This window comes from Cheilinus undulatus, linkage group 18 (genome assembly GCF_018320785.1).
Source record: "Cheilinus undulatus linkage group 18, ASM1832078v1, whole genome shotgun sequence".
In the NCBI taxonomy this organism is placed as follows: Eukaryota; Metazoa; Chordata; class Actinopteri; order Labriformes; family Labridae; genus Cheilinus; species Cheilinus undulatus.
In genome coordinates, this window is record NC_054882.1 from 34,098,327 (window position 1) to 34,124,759 (window position 26,433).

Sequence of the window (26,433 nt, forward strand, 5' to 3'; positions counted from 1 at the left end):
GACTTGTAGTACAACTAAACCCTGCCAGTAGCTAATGCCTAGTTCACCTTAAATGACACTGAATGGTCCAGTCATTGACTGGGAACAAACATATCAGACTGAACTTTGCAAAATGGATCCACCTGATGACAGACAAGGAATCTGGCCAATTTACTGACTTTGCAAGGGTTTCAAGCTGACCAAATTAAATATATTAGGGAACATCATAAAGTCTTAAACCGTACATAGTGTAAAAACATGTTTACTGATTAGAAATCTTCCTAGCTCCTTCTCTTTAATACTCTATGTATTTGTGTATCACCCACCCATGAGGTCACTGATGGTCTCAGAGCCCTGGCTGTGCTCCCTCCTCTCCGTCTCCAGTGCCGCCTGCAGGCTGATGCACTCCTTCTCCAAACTCAGCTTGCTGCGCTCCAGGATGCAGCATTTGTCCTGCAGCTCACGCACGTTTGCCTCCAGCTGCTGCAGCTGCTTGCTGCTGTCAGTCTGGGTTTTACGGAGCCTTGTCGCCGCTTCGGACTCTGCTCGCAGCAGGGTGTTGGCTTCTTCCAGCTGATGGAAGAAGAAATGTTATCAGTCTCCAGTTTTGTGCGATTAATTGCCAAAAAGATTATTTATGTGTTTTCATAGACAGAGACGACGTGTTTTGGGGGCGGACTGGAACCCAAATAGTGGTAGAAAGTAAGCAAGCTGTAGTTTGAGGTTAATTCACATCAGAAAGTTATGGACCATCTGGACACCTCCCCCAATTATTTTAATTGTTTGGCAGCAGAAGACAAGTTGTCTTATATTGACAAGCTATCTCCTAGCAATAGCTGAAGTTTTCCTGACTCCTGGGTGATGTGGAGGCTTTTTTAGAGGGTTGAGGAGATGTGGCTTGGAAAAAAGAAAAGTCATTAGCCCTTTCATTGATAAATCTGTTAAGAAATTGCACTGAGCAGACTAGATTTTTTATTCCGTTGTGACTTCATATCTATGGCCCGTCCTATTTACTGGAGTACTGAACTACGTTTAGATTCCCTAAGAACGTTATGGGATTGGAATGACTATTCCAGTTACAAGTCGAGCCCTCAGGTGTTGCAAGGAAAAAAGAATTGTTGCTTTAGTAAAACTTTCTATTTTGACCGCATTCATCAAATGATAAATTACTGGTTTTATTAATTCTTTTCATTGTGCTTATAAGTTGGGCATTAACTCTTACTTAATACATCACAGGCTGTACCAACTAGTACAAGCAATTCTAAATTACACTAGATAAACTGTATGCTGAACCACTGTCAGTAAAAAAAAAATATAGGAGGAAAACCGAGAATTACAAATCTGGGGCTTCATGTTCCTTATATTCCCGTTTTGTGCCAAAACATGACCAAAAAACACAGAATGAAGTACAACCTCTGTGAACTGTTAAACCCCTAACAGCTAAGGCCAATTACTATCTTCCATTAAAGACAAAAGAAGCAGAGTAATGTTTGACTTTAAGCTGGGGGCTTGGCAACGCCTGACTCAAATATGACACACAATACTGGAAATACATGTGCCCTCATAGGACAAAAAAAGACTAAGATGAGTTGTGAAGGTGTCGGGGAAGACATACATCAATGTTTTGTACTATCTCAGATCCAAGCTGCATCATTCTTCATGATATGAATTTAAGTTGTTCCAATTTTTTTAAATTAGAGTCATGATTTGTCATTATAAAGGTGGGGATGGGTCCTGAGGCCAGCTGAGATCCACTGTGTTAGAACAAAGTAAATCACTGTAAGAACAACTGCTACCACTACATTCACACAACCATAAGCGTCTGCGTTCTACTTTAAAGGGTGTCTTAAGCATTCTGACATCCAGCGGCACAAAAAAGATTTTTTCCCCCTTACAGCAGGGATCTGATCAGCCTAAAAAAAACTTGTTTCTCTCCACTTACTTCCACTTTTAGCCATTACTGTATGACAATGTGACAATGAAAGAATTCCACTCTCTTTTCTAAACTGTGACTCACTAAATCTAGAAGTTTAATACAAATATGAGCGGCATTTTATACATTCAGGTTTAAGAGAAAACTTGGTATTTGGTGACTGACCTGTTTCTGCAGGTGGATGTTTTTCTCATTGGAAATATGTGAATTCTGGTTTCTTTTCTTCATGTCTTCCAGCTGATCTCGGAGGCTGTTGACTGCACAAAACAGAAGAATGTAAAACCATGTGTTAAAGTGGGCTGACTCATTTTGTTAAATGAAATGTAGAGGCCAAAGTTTAACTGTTCACAACTGGAAGATTTAAAGAGCAACTTAACCCTTAGACCACTGAATTTATTAGGGTCACTGACCATTTCCAAATCTTAACATTTAAGTACAAAGTATCTAATTCTCAATTTTTTTGTTAGAAATATTCAGTTACTGCCCACTACAGATTTAAACACGGCTACAGGGAATTTTAAGAATGGCCGATCTAGTGCAAGGCGACATGTATGCTAGCTAGCTTTCATCGCTGCAGAGCTCAACAGTAAATGCTGACTTTTTCCACAGCTGTTAACTTCAGTTAGAAGCAGCTGATAACCAAAATGAACATGTGATAGCAGGCTCCACGGATCAGAGATGTTGCCGTGACACTCTAGGACTGTGGGTAATAAAGTTCTTTTCCTGAGATCACTAATAAAACAGGTTTTTCTTGAAACAAGGTTTATGACATCCAAGACTGTGTCTTCTACCAAACCACAGACAATTGTTTACCTAAATTTATGCTGGTCTTACACCAGAGGACTTTGCTAAAGCTCGTAAAAGACTCTAAAAAGATTGATACCTGAGACCTTCTCACATCTAAAGACAATTTGTCGGCAAGCTGTTGACTAAGACTTTGCAAAGACTTAGGGTCACTAACTACAAGACTAGAATAAAATTCCATTGAGATTATTTCCCATCATGCATCTGGTGGAAATTCACAACACTTTTTGAGCAGACAACAAGATGAAGCAGGAGAGGGAGATTGCATTTGAGTTATTATCTCTTATAACCCAATGTTTTTAAATCATTTACATCAAGTAGAAATGAAAGTAAAGTTAAACACCGAGGTAACTTTGCATGTTACTGCAACAACCAAGGAACTATCCCAGAAATACTTCAGAAAAATTACCGTATGAAAATATGAGTCGTCTCACCACAAAACAAACAGGCTTTTATTTTGAAAATCCCATTGGAGGTTTACCGTACCTGTCATGTCAGCCTGGAATGAATTGACAGACAAAGCACACAAACACACAGGTGCAGAAATCTGACTGCAGCTCTGAGCAGAAAAGTTTTTCAATCTCTTGAGTTCTGAGCAGACATTCATCAACTCTAGACTGATCTACGCTCACATTCATACTTTGAAGAATGAAGTGAATTAATGTGCTAATGCACAACACCAGCTCCCATTGTTTGTGGATGATAAACACAATGTGTATTCAACCACACTTAAGACTTATGACAATATCAAACATGTTTGATATTATCGTAACTCCAAGACTGAAAGACTGTCTTAAAACTGCTAAAATCAAGTCTTATGAACACCTTACACCTAACGACTGAGACAATAGGAGTGAGCTTCAGCCTTAGCAAGACTCCTATGATTTCACTCCGACTTTGGAATCTTGTCTGGGACTTTGAAATCGGAGGAAAAGTTGTTAGGTGTAAGGCTGCCTTTAGTTTGTTTGTGGTTCAAAACTGGATTTTACATAAAGTAGTAGCCTTGTGTGAAGGGGGCAAAGATCTACCTGCTATGAGGTTGTTAAAATAAGCTCACTCATACTACGAAAAATCAAAATAAAACACTTAAGAATAGTTCATACAATGGTCTTTAGGAACACTAAAAAAAATCAAATTGATGTGTATTTTTGACAGCAATAAATCACTTTTTTTGCAATGTGGGTCCAGGGATGCCAGGGAGCCTAGTTGGGAAGTAATCTTCTACAAGCCATAAACCATCATTTCAAACTAAGGTAGCTAATAGTAAGTCTGCCTAAGATAGTTATATCATTATGACTAGTAATTACATACATTAAAGCTGCATAGACTGTATGATGTAGTGACAGTAGGACAAGGTGAGTGGGCATGTCTTATTCATTCCCCCTCTCAGTCCTGTCCATGAAGTCTTTAAGGCATCTTTTAAAATCCCAGGGTAGATGCTCTTAGGGTTTAGTTACTCTTTCATTCTTTGAATGCACCAACATCTTATGAACAGAGTCCTTCACACATTAAATTATTAACTTCTTTGTTAGTAAGTTATTTGTTAGTAGTGGTAATGTTAAAGAAGAAAACCAAAGAACACTGCAAAAGATGAGGGCTTTAGATCTGTGCTGAGTGTGTTTACTCTCTAGTAAAGAGTCAATTTGTCCATTTGGTGGCAGTATTATCCACATTATGGCAGTCTGTCTCTTAACTGTCATATTTTTTTTTTTCAAATCTAAAAGGAAAACAAAGGTTAATTGAGGCAGAAAACCACAGAAGAAGTTAGGCTTAACTGGGTTCCAAACTTCACAAATTCAACTGTGATCATCAGACAAATGAGGAAGTATTCCTGAATGTGTTGAAGTTCAGCAAAAATGTGATACAAAAACATAATTACAATGTATATAAATTCCTCTGTAAGTAAAAAAAAAAGAAAAAAAAGAAGATATAATAAAATATAATAATCAAATATTATGGGTTCATTGTGTCTCATGTCACCTTCATTCTCAAGACAGCGCTTCTTGTCAGCCTCGCTCTCAGCCTTGCGGAGGCTCTCCAAGCTCTTGTGCTGCAGCAGCGCTTTCTCTCTCTCGAGCTGCCTCAGACTTGACTCCAGACCCTTTCTGCTGCTCACCTAAAAATAATTAATCATCAAATACTTAGTTCAGCAAGGACTTTTAGGCTGGTTTCATGGTGCTGCAATCCTCTAACTTGCTTTACGGGAAATGATTCCTTTGAATCCAATTGGGTATTAAGAGAACCAAATCCCAAAGGACATTTTAATACAGCTATTAAAATTCAGCAGGCACTCCAGCTGAGCCTCACTGAATAAGACTAATATTCAACCAATCATGGTCAAGTGAATACCTAAAAATATCCTTATTCTGACGTCAATAGCTTGTGTGAAACTCAGAAAATGTGGAAATGTATGATCATCAAGAGCACTGCAGGAACCAATACAGAATAAAAGTTGTGCTGTGAGTTCAAATGTTCACTGCTGTTGTAGGTTGAGTTTTTTTTACCTCATCCTCAAGTTCTTTGGAGATTTTGTCAAGTCTGCAAGTGGTGGCTCTGCAACGAGAAAAAAAGATAAGGATATTGTGATTAACAAAGTCCAGGTCGACAAGGGTTGAAACGAGAGAAAAAGGAACTGTTACGTGATGTTTCTTTTTTTTTTAACCTGTATTTGTGCTCTATATCATCTTTGGACTGCTTCTCATTGTTCAGCTGGACCTCCAGGTGGCGCAGTTTCTTCTGGAGTGCTGCAGACTGAGGACAGAAAACAATCAGTGAAAATCATACTGCCTAATATTCTTCTGCTTTATTTTTCTAAATCAATCTTTAATAAAAACAGAGAGATTTACATTGCTGCAAAAAAAAAGCCAGACTAGGTGAAGTTTTTTTTCTTAATTTTTCTGTCATTAATTTTTCAAACACATCCCTCTGATGTCTGAGGTTATTGTACGCCTTTAAAATACATTTTTTGTTTTTTGCTTTAACCCTGCATTTATAATTTTGTTCTGCCTTTCAAACAAAACATAAGCATCTAATCAATCTGACATTGGCTCACATTTTAATGTTAAAAATATAAACCTAAAAAATGAAAGGTATACATCGAATTCATATCTCCAAATCGCAGACATTTTTTAGATTTATCACTTTCCTCTCTGTGTGTTAAATGAAAAACAGATATTGGTACTGAAGAAGTATTGGTCAGAAATGCTTTTTCATTTGGGCAAAACATTTCTTAAAAAATTTAAATGATGTCTCTGATTTTGGGATTTTCATGTCAAAATCTAAGCTCTGATGCTAATTAAAGGTTGTGTCTGTACTGGTTCCCTTAGAATATCTCATAAGCATTTTGTATGCAAAGAAAGATCAGTTTTACAAGGTCTGACAGCCCTGCTGTTACTACTCTAGTAACCTGTTATATTACCTGTATTTTCTTTATAACTGTATACACTTGATCTCTTTGTTTGTTTTAATTTGATGTGTTTGTTGTGTATACTTCTTGATTTATGAGATCATTGCCTCAACGTGTGCTTGTGCTTTAAAAAAATCAAGAAAATTCCATAAACATATTGCAAAAAATTCAATGTTCACTTTCCAAGTTCTGTTTGTCTGCTGTTCTGTCTTTTTCTTTCCATCTTAATAATCAAACATTACAAGGATTTAAATAAAAATAGGAAAGGCAGGGTCTTTAGCCATTTAAAGGTTTAAAATATCAAAGCCATACAGTTTAACATAATTAGACGCCTAAATCCAGTGGCCAGTGAGTTAGAAATAAAAATGACTACTCTTCTGAATAGGGATTTTCATTACAAAATCATAAATATAATGGATAAAATTAAAGGTGTATGTGAGTGTTAAGAATTCAATTCAGTGAGCTTTATTTGCATTGAAAATATGAGTCAGCATTGCCAAAGCAGCGTACAATAAATCATCAATGATATGTTTATGATAACAGATAATACAGGTAACCGTATTTAAATTGCCGTTAATATCCAAATTCTAGGTTTAACTTTAAAACTAACTTTAACCTTTTTAATCTATTTATTACCATTGTCTGTTCACCCTCGTTCAAACCAAATAAACTGCCCCATCTTGTGACTGAAGATATCATAAACTGACACTGAATACTCTTTGTGTGCATTTCAATAATTATCAAATGAGTTAGTGAATGTGTGAAGAATCTATTATCAGAGAGGCAGACAACAGCTCCTGCTGTCACAGAGCGATCACTGTGGCTTAAAATCAGTAGGAACAGACATCGTCCCCACATTCGACCACATTACTCCTCTTCAGTTTCAGCCCAAAGCCACAGAGCTCTTCTTTAACACTTGTTTGTCATTTAAGACTTAAAATAATAACAAAAAACATTTTTTTTTCTAAATGTATTAAACCGTCTTTTGTTTAACCTCATGGCTTGTTTTCACTGAGTGGTCAGTTTGGAGAGTAAGAAGTGACTTTGCTCTGCAATTGCTAATCAAAAGTCTGTATATAATGGTAGTGAGGAAACGTTTTGTCTGGAAAAGTCAGCATAACAGATAAATGCAATACAGTGCATCCCTATTTAGAGGATATGTGCTGAGATATTTTGATATAATTCAAGCACAGTACACCAAGTACATGGATGTGAGTAGAAGAGGGTTCACCATTTGAAAAGAATCGGATCTGTGGGATCAGAACTTGGATCTCTCACAGTAAATTTAACAGCCAAAATGATGGAGCTCCTTTTGATGAAGTCTGAGCAACAGACTCCTGCCAGTGTCCATTATAAAATACTGTGTTTGCATATAAATAGCTGATGCAATGTTTATGCAGTGCATTTCAGAATTGATCCAGTATCAGAAAATATAACATCAACATAATTCTATCTATATTTTAAAAGCAGCAAGTTTTATCTCAAACAAGCAGGACTAGGGCTTAAAACCTACTTAAAGGGGATGCTTTCCTTACAGCAGGAACAAACGTGATTAACCCTCTAAGTAAACGTATAGAATAATACTCTGAAAATAAATCCAGACCCTCTGATGTTCTCTCAAAGTGGCAGCAGATTGTTTAGGCCGTTATGTTAGACCTGAAGTCAGTCAGAGATTAGCTTTTAGCTTAACTTCTTATTCAGAAAGCTGCTTAAGACTTTCTGTTTGGCTAAGAACACTGAAATTCTAACAAAGTACAAATAAATCATGGGATCAGAGGAGAAATCCTTTTCTGAGTCATTTCCATGATAATCCTTCATGTCTTAGAGAATGGAGCTGGACTGATCGCAGTGTCAACAGGCCTGTTTTGTGTGGTCAGGTAAACTGACACCTCGTTTATTTTTCTTTGTAGATTGAAAAGGAAGTGTTATAAGAGTTGTTTAAGGTGCACCTCGATGCTAAATCACCTACCTCTCCTTTTGAATTATCATGAATCACAGATGTGTTGTTAGAAGCATTCAGTAACCTGAAAAAGGGGAACAAAATCAACACAAAGTAAAGAAAAAAACCAAAAATTAAAGTATAATTCAACACTGATCAGTGCAGAAGAGTTGAGGTCCAAATATTCATGAGGGAGAAATGACTTACTGGTCTTCTTTGAAGTAGGTGAAGCCCACAAAGGGTAACTGATTTCCTACAAAGGCTTTAGGTGTTGGGAAAGTTTCCACATCGCCTTTGTCATCTTCAATCTCATCAAAATTACTGGTGTCTATGTCACTGCTCAGCTCAGGGACCACAGGGGCAACAGCTGAAGAGTGAGAGAAGGAAAGCAAAATGACAAGTGTGAATATTCGGAGAAGGTAGAGCAGTGTAAAAAAAACAACTTTCAGGTCCACTCCAATAAAAAGGCCTAACTAACTGTTTAGTGTATGAGCCATGTAACGGCTTGAGTTTTTGGCTCCAGTGCAGCTACTTGTGTGATGATACTTACTTTCTCTGATGGTGTCGAATGTCCACTGGTCATTCCTGAAGAAAGGATGCTGCTTGATTTCCTCCACGCCGTTTCTGCCCAATCGCACCTCCCTAAAAACAAAAAGTGAGTTGGAGACAGATTATCAAATCGATCCTCACTCTAACACAGGGCTCAAAGTGTTCAGGCACCACGCTGGATCTGATGTGTGACTGTCAGGAAAAGAATAAAAAAAACAGACTAGTACAATCATGGATGTGATCGGTCATGTTTGCTGCAATGCAGTACACCCACTAATAGCGTGCAGGTAAAGCAGCTCTTGCTCTAAACATTCCTTGGCAGTTAGAAACTTCTGAAAACATCTTAATAGTTGACAAAAGACAAAGAAGAAAGTAGTTGCGACAGGAAACCATTAGGCAGATGTTACAAAAAAACAATGGTAGACAGGAGCCTGTTTCTCCATGGTGCTCTAGAGCAGCGGGTCCCAACCTGGGGTCCAGGATCCCTGGGGTGGGGGGGTGCACCGAAGATCTCGGGGGGGCACGAGGCTTTGTCTACTCTGAACTTGTCAAGATTAGATTTACAAATATTAAGTAAAATTGTGATAAATCACTTAATAAACAGTTTGAACAACGGTCATTTGGTAGGAAAAACCTGTGAAGGTCCTCTTCCTCAAGGTTTTATCTATGAAACAATAAACGGATGTTGATTTTTGGCAACAATATGACGCTATAATTTTTTTGTTTGGTTCTTGGTGGTGGTGGTGGTGGGGGGGGCTCCAAGGAAAAATGGTTAGGAAGCCCCGCTCTAGAGCAGTGGTTCCCAAACTTTTTTCCTTAGGGCCCCTCCTACTCAATTTTTGAGTTCTTATTGTCCAAATTTAAGACTTTATAAACTCAGAAATTGCAAGATAATACCCTACTTTCAAATTCTGAGTTTTTTTCTTGCAAATAAGCAACTCTATAATCTTATTTTTCCCTGAAAAAATGTTTAATTTTCACTTAAAAACAACAGATTCGCTTCATTTTTACAAGTTTTTTAAATTGGCCCCAATATATTACATTTCTAATCATGATTCTTAAAATATATATGTTCATCTAAATTTGACAACCTCAGAGCAGACAGGCCCCCCCCCAGGGGTACCTGTACCCCAGGTTGTGCATTGATACCTTATATTGTACCCCATTTTACTGTGAAACTACGTCAATTTAAATGTTTGATCAATATTTCAACTAATTTATATCCTCTTCTTGCAATAAATGGCTCCTTTTCCCATGATAAGGAAGTAATTTCACAAGTTCTCTGGAATATTGGCAAAAATTTACGGATGATGATGGGGAAAGTGGGTATAACATTTGTCAGTTTGGTCCCTCTTCTTCTTTATATCAGAGGTTTTAGTCCAATCATGCTCCAAACTACAACGTATTCAATTAACTAAGCATGCGTTGTTGGAAATTTTTAGGAAACTTGGGTCGCGATCTGTCGTAAGACAGACTGGTAGGTCCTGAGGCCGGACCGATTGAGAACCACAGCTCTAGCGGATCTATTCTCTCATCATGAACTGGACCCTGTTTAGGTGGATTGAAGGCGAGGACTGGTTCAAGGCAGATCAGAAGGAGGAAGCACACATCTTGGATCTTAAACTGACCACCAAATTGAAAGGATGCTTGTTAGGTGTTAACAATGATGTTTAGCAGGTGTGAAACCAGCACAGCTCAAATCATTTACCTGAACTAGATCACAGGTGTGTTTGTGTGTGTGTGTGTGCGCATGGTCACTGTAGAACATAATTTGTCTTTCACAGTCTGTCAGCCACTTGTAAATTTCTGTAAACATCTAACATTTTAAAGTTCTTATAGTGTTTCAGGATTGTTTGTGCACACGCTTTATGCACACTGGAGTGCAAACGTTTTCCACATTGTAATTATCCAGGAGTTTTTCAAAGCTTTTTTTTAATTAATAGAGCAAAGCCTTTACTGTTAAAAAGAAGTGAATCTGTGCATTCTCTCAATCCTTTGCCCCAAACATTTCAGGCTTTATTTCTAACAGTGTGAGTAACATGTAAGCATGATATAACCGAAACATATTCTCTCAGAGTCATGCACAGGTTCAGGTTTATTGTAGTCCTACAATGTGACCCATGGTTCAACAAACACTGCAAGTTTCAGTAATATATTTAGCACATTAAAAACTATTTGACCAATAAGGCAGAAATAACCATCATCTCTGATTCTACACCAAAGTCAGTGTGCAGACAAAAACATTTTTCATAATCTCTACTTACAGCTGGGTTCTGCCTCTACGACCCTTAACTGCTGTCAGAGCACTGACAACTTATCATTTTGATTTCTGTTGTATGAAAGATTTGTATAATGTCACCATTGAATATGAGAAAAAACATAGCATCATTGCTTTACTATGACCTTAAGAACCACAAGCCAACCTATCATAAAATATATGTGTGCCCTGCACATCAAAATAGCATCAACATTTTATATCATGTCTTTATGTTGCTGCAAAAGAGTATAACTCTCTTTACCTGTCAGTCAGGAAGGCACAGATGATATTCTTGGCATCTTTGGAGATGTCAACGTCATCAGGGAAGTTGAGGGAGTTTTTATGGTCCATGATCTTACTGTAGGTTCCCACCAGAGAGTCGGCGTAGAACGGTGTGTCACCTAACATCAATAAAAGTGTAATCGCAGTCTTTAAATTCAATGAATTACTGGAATACATACTTTATTTAAATGTATCTTTTAGGGGTGTAACAGTTCACAGAGGTCACGGTCCGGTTCAGATTTGGTTCACTGATAATACTTTATGCAGATGTTTGAAATATAAATCTGAATCAGTTGATCAATACTTTGTTCTGTCTAGTGTTATCAAAAACTATCAGTGTTGGTACAGCCTGTGTGAAGTTTTAAACATAAGACAAAAAAGGAAAACAAAAATAAATGCAAAACAGAAAGCAAACCAGAAAACAGCCCACTATTTCCTGCTTTACAAACGTAAAATAAACATATTTGTGAATTAGAATACGTGCTTTTCAGAGCAATGTCTCATATTTATGATTAATGAAGAGTGCTGTAACACTGTTTTGAATTTTCAAAAAAGCTGGTGAAGTGATTCCTCGTGTGAAATCCTGACTCGTGTGTGTCAGTGAAGGATCCCTGACTAGCTCACGTAAACACAGGATACAACCAGTCTGAGCAGAGCGCTGAAATACACATTTGCAATTGGTGTTCTCTACTTCTATTGGTCTGTGTATATGTATTAATGAATGCGTTAGCAGCAGTAAGATCTCCAACCCTGTCTGTTTTCATATCCAGAGGTTTTTTTTTTTTTTTTTTTTTTTTAATAGCACAGAGATGAGGAGAGGGAGAAACGGGCAGCGTGTCTTGCTGCTCTGCCGCTCTTGACATTTCTTCTTTGTGTTTCTTAATATGACGGTTACTTTCTCTTCTTCATTGGAGGTTTAATAGCGGTTAGCAATGACACTTAGAAGCATTACTGCCGCCAAGATTGGCAGATAAATACTGTCCCATTTGTTTTCTTTTTTGACTTTTTTCAGTGGTTCAGATGAAAGTTATTATAGTTAACTAAAACTAAAGAAATAACTAAAACTAAAATTTGCAAACCATTTGTGTTAACTGAAACTAAATAAAATATAAGCTTTACCAGAAAACGAAAAACTAACTAAACAGTATTGTGCGCTTACAAAAAAAACAACCAAAATAAAATAAAATTAGAGAAAAGAATATCCTTAGTTTTAGTTTTTGCCACAACCACACTGACTGGCACCTACACCCAAGTCTGTGGATTGTAAAATGGTCTGATTTGATTGGTTAAGACTTCAGACAGTGGTAGTTTTATGTCTGGAGTTGTATTCAAATATAACATTTAAATAGATGAAATGATAAGAGAAGAGAAGCCTGTTTGAATATGTTTTTAAAAATGTATGATGTTCACTCAGCCCTGACATTTATAAAGGAAAAACTAAAACTGACACCAAAACTATAAAAACTGAACTAAAAGGAAGCATTTTGGCAAAATAGAAACTAAACTAAAGTAACAAACCAGCAGTAAAAACTAACCAAAACTAAATTGAAACTGAACACAGAAAGTTAACACAAAATAAAAAACAAAAAACTAATGAAAAATCCAAAATTATGATAGCGGACGTATTCATCATGGGGCTACGTGCACCAAACTGTGACGTTTCTGGACGAATACATAAGCCATTAACAGTATAAGAATGGAAATACAATGACTTGTACTGCAAATTTATATGTATAAAAAAGCAACACTGCGATGTAACAACACAGTTATATCACAGTGACCTTGTGAAATGTTCACTTACCAACGAGCATCTCAAAGATGAAGACCCCTACAGACCACCAGTCGCATTCTCTTCCATAATACCCGTCTCCTCCCTGGGATTTCAGCACCTCTGGAGAGATGTAGTCTGGAGTCCCCACTGCTGTATCACAGTGCACCATGCCAGTCTGAAACACAAATTCTGAAGTCAATATCCTGCACTGGCCACAAGTAGATTTTGACTTCAGAGCCTAAGGTTGGATTTTTCTGTGTAATGTTAAAATAGGGATGAAACCATGTCTGATTTTAATGGTAGCCTTGGTAAAATCCTGAATAACTGAAAGAAGTTCACGGAATAAGCACTAAAGTTTCATAGACGGGTAAAAACTCACATGGTCCATCTTCATGCATGTTCCGAAGTCGGCCAGCTTAAGGTGCCCGTGTCTGTCCAGCAGCATGTTGTCTGGTTTGACGTCTCGATGGATGAAGCCCATGGAGTGAATGGCATCCAGGGCCATCACCACCTCCGCTGTGTAGAACTTGGCCCACTTCTCTGGCACATCGTAGGTGCTGGTCAGGTTGACCAGGTCACCTCCTGGCATGTACTCCATCACCATGTAGAGGTAGTGCTCATCTTGGAAGGCACAGCACAACTGATGAAAATGAGACACAGTTAAACTATGGAATATCTCATCTAAAACAGCAGCACCATTTTCTATTTTTTACCAAAGCTGAACAGTTTTGTTTAACTCCTATATCATTGAAAAGAAAATGCAAACTAAGAAAGAACATCTTCAGGAAGTAAAAGTCGATGTTAAATTGCACCTTCCTACCTGCACAACCCAGGGACTGTTGGCAAAGGCCATGATGTCCCTCTCTTCCCAGAAGAAAGCAGAGTCTGAGCGCTTGATCATCTCAAACTTGCTGAGTAGCTTCATGGCGTAGACCTTCTGTGAGGCCTTGTGCCGGACCTAAAAGACAGTAGGGCCCAAGAGTTGGAAAAAAATACAGAATAAAACATGCACCCTGGGATAGATTTTCTCCAGACGATGCAAAATTTTTAAGCAGCTTCATCTTATCCATTAAAATGTAACGGATGAGATGAAGCTGCTTAAAAATAGAAACAAATTCTCACCAGCTGGACTTCACCAAACGCCCCTCGACCGATCACTTTGACTCTGTCGAAGTCTTCAGACTTCATCTGGAGGTCACGAGTCTGTTCGATGACTTTCTCATCTGACCATAAGTGAGAATAAAGACTTAATTTACACAAAACTTGAACTTTTTCAGAAGATAAGTGTCCCCATTCCCCTTTCTCTACTTACATCTGAGTACTTACATCTGTTTAAGAAAGTTTCAATATTTTTGTTCTTGCGTAGTGCAGGGTAGTCCAAGTCTAAGACCAGGGCGTTGATGGAGTCCTACACAGGGAGAAAGAACAATCAATCATCAGTCGTGACCAACACAAACCATGGATCAGAGAGCAACATCCTCCACAGATATTTTCAAGCTTTCATGCACTGAGTTTAAAAAAGTGACGATGGATAGAAACTCCGTGTATCAGTTTCTTATGAGTGGGTGTACAATCACACCATAAACTAGATTATATAACAGTGATGCCAAGGCTACGCAGTTAATCAAGTTTCAATTTGTTTGATGGGTCTGACTTCTTAATCTATGCACCAATCAAAATAATCTTGATCATGATGTTTGTCATAACTCAGCAGCCTGAAGTGATACTGCAGGGTTATAGAGCGTAAAACTTCAAATAAGAGCCATCCTAAGACCCAGTCCCTTTTACCAGACTGGTGTTTCTGCACTCTGTGATAAATAAAGGCTGGCCTCAATTAAAGGCCTCTGAATTTTGTGCTTGCTTTAAAGATGGAAACCAATGTCAAAATAAAAAAAACAACAGTTTTTCCTCTCTCATGTTAAATATTGATACAATTACATATGTTGTAAACAATGTACAGCCTTTCAGGCCGACTCATAAATCCTTCTAACTGCACGCATCCCTAAAAATAAGCTTTGATCCCATCACTCTGCCAGACATGAATAATCAGGGCTGGGAAATTAATCGAAATTTAGATTAAATCGTAATATGGCCTGCTGCAATTTACAAATCCCAAGAGGTGTAATATTTCTTTTGTCTGAAATTTGAGTTAAAATGCTAGTCTAAAACTTTTTATGCAGCAAAGATATTATGCACTACTCATCATGCAATTATTTAAGTGTCATATTTTAGTATAGTTTACCCAAAAATCCTACTTTCCTCATTATTGTGTTTTTTTCTTTTTCCATTGAGAATACAACAATTCATTTAAATTTGCAAAAGAGTAAAAATAATCAAAACTAGTCATTTTTTTCAAAATCGTTCAACCCTAATCTATTGTATTGGCTATGGAATAATGTATTACTTGTGTTTATTGAAAACTACATAAGATAAAGAACTCAAAAAATAATCACATGTTAAATAGCAATCACAATGCTGGGAAAAAACATCGCAATTAGATTTTCCGACATCCTTCAGCCCTGTAACCTGACACGCCAGATGAATGTGTTTCACACATCCATCTGCACGGGCCAATCAGAGCAACAAAACACGTGATGTCATAGCTGCTACTTGGGAATAAACTCCATATAGAACTTCATAACGCAAACCAAGGTGACTGTAGACATGTCAGTACACGACTTTTGTCTTTTTTGAATACAAAACTCACTGCTGTTCTTTGTTCTTCTTTTAACGAAGCAATGTCATCAAGTTCTGATAAAACTGGTGCTTTAGCAGCATCCACGCTAATGTCTTCCACCATAATTGCACCGGCCTCTTGTTGCTGCTTACTTACGTCACGACTCCACCAGAATGTACTGCCCCTCGTCGCTGATTGGTCCTGTCACTTTCTAACCGGGCCCAAACGGTTCAGACGGGAGCTTTGCAAGATAGATTCGCCAGTGAGAAACACAGAAACAGGCAGCTCCATCTGCTTTGCAAGGTTATCAGCCCTCTAGATAATGCCAGAATTTTTGTTGACCAGTGGAATATTTCAGATCAAATCAGTTGACAGGGTGGTCTTAACGTTTGCTAGTACCAGGTGCATGTATACAAACAATCCAATCCAGATGAAGGCATCAAAGACCATATCCATAAGCAGACTGCTTAACGCTAGGTTCATCCACATGAAGTAGTAAGGAATACCACTTGCTATCTGACAGCCAAAAAGAAATATGAATCTCAGTTAATATACTGTATAAACAGGGTCTGTGTCTTTCTTTGCTGTGCATGGGTTTTGTTTGAAAATAATTGCAAGTTCATCTTATACTGATGCCTGTTCCAAGCCCAGGCTATTAATTGAAGTTTAAAATTATGCAACGAATGTTAGAAACATTTGTCACACCACTACCTAGCATGTAAACCATATTCAGGAAATTTCCAGTCTTTTGTAAATAGTAAGAGGAGCACTCTCCTGTTTCCTATTAGTAATCTTTCTAATCTGTGTGACTTAAATCCAGTAATTAATTATGTTTGTAGTGTTGTAATCAGAGAATAAAATGACACAATGTGTGACATTCCCAATCACACAGGACTCTAAGTGCTCCTGCTTCTTTCTTTATTTGACGCATCAGGAAATGAGATGCCACATGCAGTAGTCATGACACAATTTTTCCATGGATGAGTGAGTGTTAATCATAAATGTTGGGTCATATCATGAATCACTCTTGAGCGTTAAAACATGACAGCTGGTTAGAGACGAAGCCAGAAGTTTTTCTCCTCAAATCAGACAAAGACCTATCCTGGAATACGCAACTTATTTGTATCAACCAACTGAAGAGGAAATATGCAATAGTTGAAAGGTTTTCAATACTGAAATGACTAAAAAACACTTTGAAAATACCACTAGAGACATAGAAATGAATTATGTACTGTTCTTAAAAAAACATTAAGCAAAAGTAACTCTCCAAGCATCTTAGTGCAGGACTTGTATGGTTCCTGCAGCATAAGACTTGCACATAAGACTTCACTGTCTGCATTTCTAAGGACGGTTTATATTCAGGAATTTTTTTCATCACTGAAGGACAAAATGGTGATACATCAATATGCTGCACAACAAGTCTGAAGGAAACGAAACAGCTTCGCACAAATGTGTCATTCAGCAGTAATGAAGCAGACAGAGTGGATAAATAAACAGAGACAGCAAGCAAAGAAAATACACTCAGCTTAAGGCTTTGCTTTGAGAGACAGAGATTTAGACAGAGAAGGAAGGGCATGATGAGTAATTCTTCCATCAGCTGCAGCCTCCTTGATTCTCTCTGTGATATTCATCTGCAGACAAATGATGAACACACAGTTACAGTGGCTGTGGATGCTGTGGCATCAGTCTGTCTAAGAAAGAAGAAGTCGCCTCATAGAGCCTGCACATGCTGTTAAAAAGAGCACTGACCACAATCATGTCAACTCAGTGATTAATAACCTCATAAATCTGCAGAGCACAGCAAAAAATGCATATCTGTAGTTATGACATTTTATAATGTAGGACATATAATCAGATGTCAAACCATTCTTCTTTCTAAAAGAATCATGAATGAAAAAAAAACTTGCTTCTGAAGGAGATGAAGATATTCATACTGTTTTAACATTGCTTTCTATTTTGCTGGAACGTCTAGTATTCACATGGCTCCTTCGGTTTACACAGAGATGGGTACGAGGTAAGTCTTGACCACAATATAAGAAAGTTTTAGCCATGAGATAGTAAGTCTTGGGAACAAAATAATTATCTTGTTAGCATGAGATCACTGTTTGAATAGACCCCTTTTGTTAATAATCTCCATACTGATGCTCCACCTCTCCATCACAGAGACACAAGGAGACCTGGAAGGTCTAAGGAGTACTTTGGCGGTAGGCTAGTTAACTCATAAGCTCAAACCGCAGAACAAATTTGATTTGATTCATCAGTATGACTTCTTTATATTAAACTTGATTAAATGATTTCAAATGATATTTCAGTAGTTTTTAGTCATTTTCTGTAAATTTCGACCATGCTGTGATATTTTAGGTTACTGTAAGAGTGATACAACATTTAAATGATGCTATATCTCTACTAGAAAGCAGCATTGAAGTGACACAGCAGATGAAATGTTGCTACTGGCATCTGTTCAAGCTAAGTTATTCGCCAATGCGCTGATGTTTGTTAGTAGGGCTGTTACCAAAGATACAGATGTTGAACCAATACACTGGTTAACCCCTAAGTATCACACTGGAAGTGGAGATGTACTGAGGCAACACCTCAAAGCACAATATTAATCTGTAAAGAGCAACGAAGGCTGGCGGCGCTAGCTGCTAATATTAGCCACACTGTAGAAAATATATCAGGCTAACATCACACCCACTGAGACAGTGACCCTGTGAGGAATTTGACTGTTTTCTAGGGATTCACTCCTCTTTAAACTTCAGAATTAAACAAAATTTAAATGAGCGTTGAGCCGAATATGGAATTAGACGCTTAGGTACATCCTTAGTTAATATCACATGCAGTGGATGCTGTGCTTTCATAATATTTTTTGCCTTCAGCTAGGCAGTCGAAAAGGATGGTTCTCGGTGTGTTAATCCATCAATCAATCTTTGTTTGAATAGTGCCAGTTCATAAACAAAGTTATCTCAAGACTGTACTCTTTGATATATCATCATAAAGACCATGTTATTAAGCCAGCTAAGTTTTCTTAAGATAGCTACACCAAACTGCTTTACTTATGATGTTACATAGGCATTTACTCAGAGACAGGGCACATTGGATCAATCTGCCCTGGACTTAAATGAACATGAGAAGAAGAAATAGGATATAAGAAAGGGAACTTTTGGGAGATAGTTCATAAACATGCATCTTTTTTCTAATTCCTTTATGTGTTGTTAAAATTGGTTCTATACTCCACCCTGTGAACTTTGTGTCACAGCAGCCAAATCAGGCATGGAGGCTGGGAACTGGACTGCAGCTCTGCAGAAGCACGTTAGGTCAACTGAACAGCAGCTGACTAGCTGCAGTCATTTCATGAAACATGCAGTCTGACCAGGGGCAGTGTGGGGAAACCATTAAATAAGCAAAAGACAGACTGATGCAAAACCCCTAATTGTTACAGTGTGTAACAATAAGGAAGCCATCGATCAACTTTTGTCAGGCACACATTCCTGAACGGTCAATGAGAAGCACTTTGTAACAGTGGACCAAGCCAGCAGAGAACAGGAGAACCCCACTCTGACCCAGTGGGCTAAACTGGTTTCCATCAAACATGTCTTTTTTCTCTCGTCTTGTTCTCCTATCTTTATGATACTAGACAGGATGGCACAGTCTGTTTCATGTTTCCCTCACTTCTAATTCTGTACTGGTTCTCTTATGTCTTTTGTCTTTTCCTGCTGCTCTCTCTTATCTGTCTTTCCTTCTGCTCTCTCCGTCGTTCTTCGCTCGGCTGCAGTCAGTCTGCAGCGAGGTGCACACTCTGTTTCATCATATCAACTTCCCTTCCCCATTAAAGGACTGACCTCACACAAAACTACTATTTAAGGGAAAAAAATACACACACTTAGGGGTGGAGAGGGGTTGTACACATGCATGCGCACGAGGATCTCCCTACGAGCACGACAATACAGGAAATGATCCACCCCACCCCAGGGCTGGCGGATAATTTTACTGTGTCATGAAGTCAGTCCCTGTGTGCAAGTCATTTCCTCTGAGGCAGCTCTCTGCTACTGCTCTTCTGCATTTATCTGACAAAACATTGCAACATTCAAACCAGCCACAGGTGTTAAAATGTGTACAGTACAGTATGTGGCAGGGCTGGGCAATATGGGCCACACATCAAACCTCAGTGTATTTTAGCTTAAAGGTGATAAAGGTGTGCATCTTTACATATATATTTTTGTATAGAAAAGCAAAACTAAAGTTGATTCTAAGTTAAATCTACAAGCCTCTAATGTGACACAGAGATTTATAAAACAGGGAAATGTACAATTTCGGCACTGAAATGCCTTTATTAATTAAAAAATTGGTTTTGCACTACCTCAAATTTCTCCACATATTTTCAAAGCCAGAGGTATTTGTACTTTTTAAAGTGGTGGCTAAAATTATGGCTTAGTAATAGCAATTTCAAAGTAAAGTTTTCTGACCGTATTTACTCATCATTTATTTTAAAGTCTTACGATGTTAAATTGTTTCCTGATCTCTGGAGAGTTTGTGCATTATAAAAACTGCAGCACGCTTCCAACAGCTCTCACAGACAGTAAGGTAATAGAAAGGGGTGTTTTTTTAACTGCACAATGGCTCAGCATCTCTGCTTGCTGGTATGTATGTGCAATGATAAGCCAACAACACAATAAGGAGAGAATTAAAGCTGTGCCTTTTCACTTATTTAAAAAGTTTCAGTGCATGCACTTTTTTGTCACGCTCAAGCAAAGCATCATACGGCCAACTTGTCATGTGATGCTGGCTTTGCCAAGACAGACATTTTCAAATGTCTGTTTACGCTGCGCCAGCAATCAAATCGTGATTTCCCAGTGACAGCAGTAACAGCAAGATATGAAATATCTCCTGTGCTATCGTGTCTAATATGAGCACAGAGAAGTGCTTTTAAGAGTGCTTACTCTGATCAGGGATCGTGGATCAGGTTTCTCTTCTCGTCCAAATCAGATTCAGTTCCAGTTTTTTTCTGGTGTTCTGACCATTTCTGCATCTTTTTTTGAAAATTGCTGCCGCAGTGCTTTACAATAGCGGAGTCTATCCCTAACTCTTTATCCAATGTGTACAACAATGTTAATTTTGGCAACTATTTGTAATTTTAGTCTTAGTCTTCAGATGACATGTCTTTTAGTTTTAGTCACATTTTTGTCATTTCTACCCTGTTAGTTTTAGTCTTGTTTTTGTCAACAAAAACTCAAAAACATTTTAGACTAGTTTTGGCCCATAAACAGCCCTCACATTTTAGTCTTTACTTTCAGTCCAAGCATTTATTCTCTTGCCTTATTTGTGAGACTCAATAGCAGTATCGATAAGCTAAAACTTAATTGATTTTTGGGTATTTCAAAAAAAGCAGAACTGGTTTTCATCCCCATCCCTACAATACACCACCTCTTTGGGAACTTTGGGAACTACATTAAACTACATATTAATGGTATTTTCTTACCCTACATCATGATAGATGTATCAATATATTTTAAAAAACTATTTCCAACCACTGGTGAGGGTTACACATTTTACAAGGTAGAATTCCAGCACTTTAAAAGCACATTCAAGGTGCATTTATAGGGTTTTGCAGCATCTCACAGCTGTGGTAAATGAAATAATTATACAAAGCACAGCCAAAAATGATCTTTGGGGAGTAATGGATCCAGAAAAATACACAAAAATAAAGATAAATATCATTCCTTAAGGTCTTATTCAATAGATTAATTACAGCAGTCAAAAGCACTTAAATTGCACATCATTTGTAACCAAAGCATTTTATGTGAATGACTTCTACTTATTTTATTTCTTCTAGAAAACAGGATTAAAATCAAAAATGAAATCCAAACATTTTTCAAACCTTGAAAACACTGTTTAAGAATCAAGGATTTTCAAGGACTTTAACCCTGCCTAGTATGCTCTAAGTGTTTACTGTGTGGATAAAAGCAAAAGCCTCTCTGAAGTTATCCAAATCTGAAATCAACACTGAAGCATGTAATGACATTTATTTGCACACATACTCTAAGTCCTTGTGGCCTCAGTGTTTCTTGTAGATCAGCTAAAAAGGCGTTGCTGCTGTGGTAGCTGTGTTACCGTTACATTGTGGGTGTGTCGAGTTAAAGCGGAAACAAGACAATGTCACAAACCACAGTTGCTGATTTCAGTTTTGTTTTTCTTTTTGATTTTTTTTAAATCACTTACCCTGTTTTTTTCCAAGTTTCAGGGAGACAGATTTATGATTTATGTCTTAAAAATGCATCTTTAATCGATGGGATGGATGATGGACATGTCGACCTTCTACACAGCTTCATTAGTCATTCTCATTTCCGTCACAGTGGTCGATGCCAAGAGTACATCTGTTAGACTGTGGTTCACAAGAGGAAGCTGTCACTGTGCATCAAGCAGAAGAGATGTACCTCAGACTACATTTTTGTAATAGCACTCTAATAAATCATGCTTTTAGTTGCATAAACATCCAATTTTCACAGAGACCTTTGTTCTAATAACAAATGAACGCATGCATATTTATTGAATATTAGATTTATTGCTGTTATTATTTATACACATTGTTTCATAGCAACTTATGATTACAACTGCAGCAGGATGATCTTTTCAGTGTTTGTGAAAATTAATTTTGATAAATTTGGCAAATTTATTCTCCGAGAATGAAAGTTACTCCAGCCACCTGCAAGGCTCCAGATGATTTTCAGAAGCAAACAGGTAAACCCTAAACAATTTGTAAGATATAACAGAAGCTGCTGCCTACGTGCTCGTCTATCAGTCAATCCTGTCTTTACAAACAAAACTGCAAAGCAATGGATGGAGACAAAAACTGCAGTTTATCGTGCAGCCCTAGAGGTGCATGTTCACCACAAAGACTCATTAATAACCAGGCATGTTCATGATGTTAAAGTACGTTGGATAAAGTCTCTAATGCAGTGGGAATTCAGTTTGATGGACACAAAAAAAGCTAAATTTGTTCAGCAACAGTTGCCATGAGAAATGTAAAGTCAACACTGCTGCAACGCTTGGACTCACTACAGGCATGTAGCAAACAATTTATCAACAAACTGGAAGTTTTGATGACATATTATTCCTTTCTCTGTCATTTCAACATCAGTCCATTAAACAAGATGTGGAGGAAGGATAAATAAAGAATCCATGTTGCCTTGGTAACGGCTGGAGGCGCCAGTGGCCAGTGCAGCAAAGAAGTGAAATCCTGTTGAGACAATAGTTTTTTCTTTTCAAGACAGGCAGCCAAAGTAGCATCTAGAGGTGTCAATGAAGCCTCGGAGTGGTTCTTTATTATATTTATTTGGTTTATAAGGAGAAGGATATCCGTACCTATTATACAGGGGAAACATAATCCATAACACAGCAGCTGGTATTCTGAGCTGACTGAAGGTTCTCACACAGGCCTGTTTTCTATATCAGCTCACTGGTACTTAACTGAACAATATGTGGCAATACAATAACTTCTAACCAGCCAGTTCCATTAGAAGTAACAGAGTCAAAGCACGCGTAATAACACTAACTAAATGATGAAACCAGTTTAAAATATCTGTCAAAAAAAGGTGTACATACCAGCTCTGGTTGCCACAATGTTAGACTTTTCAACTTTAAAAAAGATAAGATTCTTTAAAAGGTAAAAAATACCAATACTTGTTTCCATACCATAGCAAGAACTGGGCACTAATGTTGGAAATCATTTTGGCACAGATAAGTTTTCGGCTGGCTTAAAAAAAAAAGGTGAGCCTGTCAGCTGATGCTGCGAGTCAGTTGTCGTCCTTCTTAACTTAAAGTAGCCGTGGTAAGATCTCCCGGACTCTGTAGAAAGTTCCACTTATCAAATACATTACAGAGTTAAAGTCTATGTTGAAAATGGCGATATAAAAGCTGGTCAGCTAAGCACACAAGGTGACATGAGGATGTCAACTTCATGATGGGTTAAAGGTAGGTTCAATAATATGACGTTTTAAAATGAAACTTCAAAAGAAGGGAACTGAAGGCTGGAGAGACAATCTTATAAACTTAGGTAGGGGTGTGTGATAGGACTATCTCAGATCATGAAGAAAAAGAAGGTATAGATGATCTGCTAAAGCTGTTTTGTTACTTCTTTGTTACCTCTAGTTCTATGCCCCCTCCCCCTCTGCTTTTTGCCGCATCAGTGATCCACGGCTGCAATGAAAGTGAAACTGAAGATTTAGTCCTTGAAAAGATTTCTAACTGAGCTCTACGCAGCTGCATCGAGGTTTTCTAAACCATCAGTAGGGGTGGGGATCAAAACCCTGCTGTATTATTGGTGTAAAAAATACATCAGTTCTTGCAAGGTAAACATAATGGCACAGCAATATTGTGCATCAGATTAAACCAGTGGTACCTTCAACTGTCAACTTGAGGAAAAAGACTGCCTAAGAGTCGCACGCAATCATATCCGCCTGCCCTGAGAGTAATATGCACTCATACCACTCTCTTCAGCTGCTTCAGGACAGTTTTCTTCTTCAGCTGCTCAGATAAATGCTGAAAAGTGCTCATAAACTTTGTATAAAGTCCTGTTTGTTAAAAATATTAATCCAGTGTAGAAATCTGTGGTGGAATCTGCAAAACTGAAGTTAATCAGTGAACTTAACGACATGAAAGACGGAAAATATGATACGTTCAGGTAACTTCAGTAAATTAGACGACTGTATTCTATATGTCATGATGCATTCAAACGTCCCATAAAAATGGGAAAATTTACCCTCTGAAGAGAAACTTCATTAAATATGGTTGTGAATATGAAAATGTGTTTATTCTTGAGGGATATAAAATTGATCTGACAGACTGAATCATAGCCTAACTCAAGTTAAGACCACTTGTAGTTTAAATATTTGCCCTCATTTTGTCTTTCCACCAAACTATAGAAAAGTATTAATAAGTCATATCGATAAGGGTATCAGTATTAATAAAAATTAATGATCCCCATCAAAAAAATATTTATTTGCACAATCTGCACTTAGTCTACAAACTTTTTTTGATGAGCTCAGAAGACAGCGTCCTAAACTGTCTGCTGAGGTTAAACAGGGAAGTGAGATAAACAACACCGTGGTCAGTGTGGCAGAGGGAGATACTGTTGTTGTAACTGTTAAAGCAAACATTGTTTTATTGAGTATTTACAACCCTTCTTTCATTTACACCCTTCTCCACAATGTTTACCTGTCAGGAAAACGGAGTCACGACTGAAACTTCATAATATCAACACTTTTTCTTGGAGGGAGCAATTGATGTCCTGACATTGATCGTTTTTGTCCACCTGCTTAAAAATGAAAATCACTGTGTTAAAATGTGCCTGGTGGAACACTTTAATAGATTTAACCCTTAGAGGTCCACAGCTATTTTGCCATTTTGTTAATACTTTTCTTTTAACAATATAAACCACTCACTTTTTTCTGCACTACCTCAACTTTATGAAATAAAAACTATATTTTTTTTAAGGTTAACCTAAATTACAAAAAGCTGATATTATGAAAAAAAAAATACCAATGCCAGTCCTGTACAGTATGGTCCACTGTCCCCTACGTGTAAAATGTATTATCTCAAATGCAAATGATCATATTTCCTGTTTTACTTGGCCTGTTGACACCAAACAAAAAACAGAAAGAAAGCTTAGAATCCAGGCTTTCTATACTCAGTGATTGCAATGTAAAATGTGGCTTTTTTTTCAGGCTATCATGTGACAAAAATAGCAGATGATAAGATCATGCCTGTGTGATCGTGGACTCCTGAGGGTTAAAGAGGAGACATAAATCATCATTTTAAAGTGGAACAGTAAATGTAGAAATTGGTTCTTTAAATTAGATCAGAATGCAGGAAAATAAACAGATCAAGAAAACTGATGGTGCCAAGCATGAAATGAAAAATGTTAGAATATTTATTGCACTAACAGGTTTAAGCAGAAGAAAAAGAGGAAAAAACATGACTTGCACATACAGTTTTTATTTGTGCATCTGGAAAATGATATGGGGAGTAAGATTGGTTTATCTGGTCATTACCTCAGGATTTTGTCAAAAAATTGAATAAAATAATTGTGATAAAATAGAGATTGGATCTGGCCTTAAAAAACTTTGATATATTTTTTCCAAATTGTCCACCCCTAATTGGAAAAAAAACGAAAGAAAAGGCTGTAAACCTCAAGGCGCTGCCGCTTCCTTTGACTAGGTATGTTGAAGGAGGTCTGCAGGACTGAGTAATTTGTGATATACATCACCTTCATGCAACCAGTACAAAAATCAGCTAGTATAAAGTGTAGGTATGATATCCTACACTGTAACCAGAGACTTTCTGATGATTCCTGCTGTGCAGGTCTGGATAGATACAGTGGATTTTCCAATATTCCCAACAACTCCAGACCAGTGTTTTCACCCCCATGTAACTTTTGCATGCCAAACAGCTTTTAGAATATCAACTTTAATCAGCACACATTAATAAGAATATCCTCAAACATCACTTTAGCTGTAATTGGCCTATTAATATTGGTCAGGCTCTGCCCTGTAGGACATTAATAAAAAGCTGCCTGGTGTATTGGAGTTACACAAGAGGAGCAGCTGCATGCAGCTCTTCCAATTTGCTTCCATTAGTGTTACTGTTCAAACCACCAACCAGACTCATGAGGACAATTCACAGCAACTGAATTAATAAATATTAAATCACTGACAAAGTGTCTGGGGAGGTGTTGAGCTGTATCGACAGTTTAAACTTCAATGCATCTGTCTGATACAACCACCGACCATCCTGTCCTCACTTCACTGATTGTAAATCAAAAGGGAAAAGGGATTTGGGGAC

General features: G+C 37.7%; 1 protein-coding gene across 2 annotated transcripts in view; it reads right to left on the bottom strand.

Annotated features, from left to right (window-relative positions):
- The window catches only part of rock2a (rho-associated, coiled-coil containing protein kinase 2a), a 71,494-nt gene that overhangs the window by 23,541 nt on the left and 21,520 nt on the right, over positions 1-26,433 (bottom strand). Inside the window, exons 2-15 of one of the 2 annotated variants that reach the window (XM_041812208.1) lie at positions 14,247-14,328; positions 14,043-14,143; positions 13,741-13,878; positions 13,300-13,560; positions 12,951-13,095; positions 11,130-11,268; positions 8,612-8,703; positions 8,269-8,428; positions 8,092-8,146; positions 5,379-5,467; positions 5,221-5,269; positions 4,697-4,832; positions 2,078-2,169; positions 306-552 (exon numbers count right to left, since the gene is read on the bottom strand). In XM_041812208.1, the coding sequence (XP_041668142.1) occupies positions 306-552; positions 2,078-2,169; positions 4,697-4,832; positions 5,221-5,269; positions 5,379-5,467; positions 8,092-8,146; positions 8,269-8,428; positions 8,612-8,703; positions 11,130-11,268; positions 12,951-13,095; positions 13,300-13,560; positions 13,741-13,878; positions 14,043-14,143; positions 14,247-14,328 (1,786 nt within the window). Of the gene's footprint in view, positions 1-305; positions 553-2,077; positions 2,170-4,696; positions 4,833-5,220; positions 5,270-5,378; positions 5,468-8,091; positions 8,147-8,268; positions 8,429-8,611; positions 8,704-11,129; positions 11,269-12,950; positions 13,096-13,299; positions 13,561-13,740; positions 13,879-14,042; positions 14,144-14,232; positions 14,329-26,433 lie in introns of both variants that reach the window. The other variant, XM_041812209.1, reaches the window with a different exon arrangement.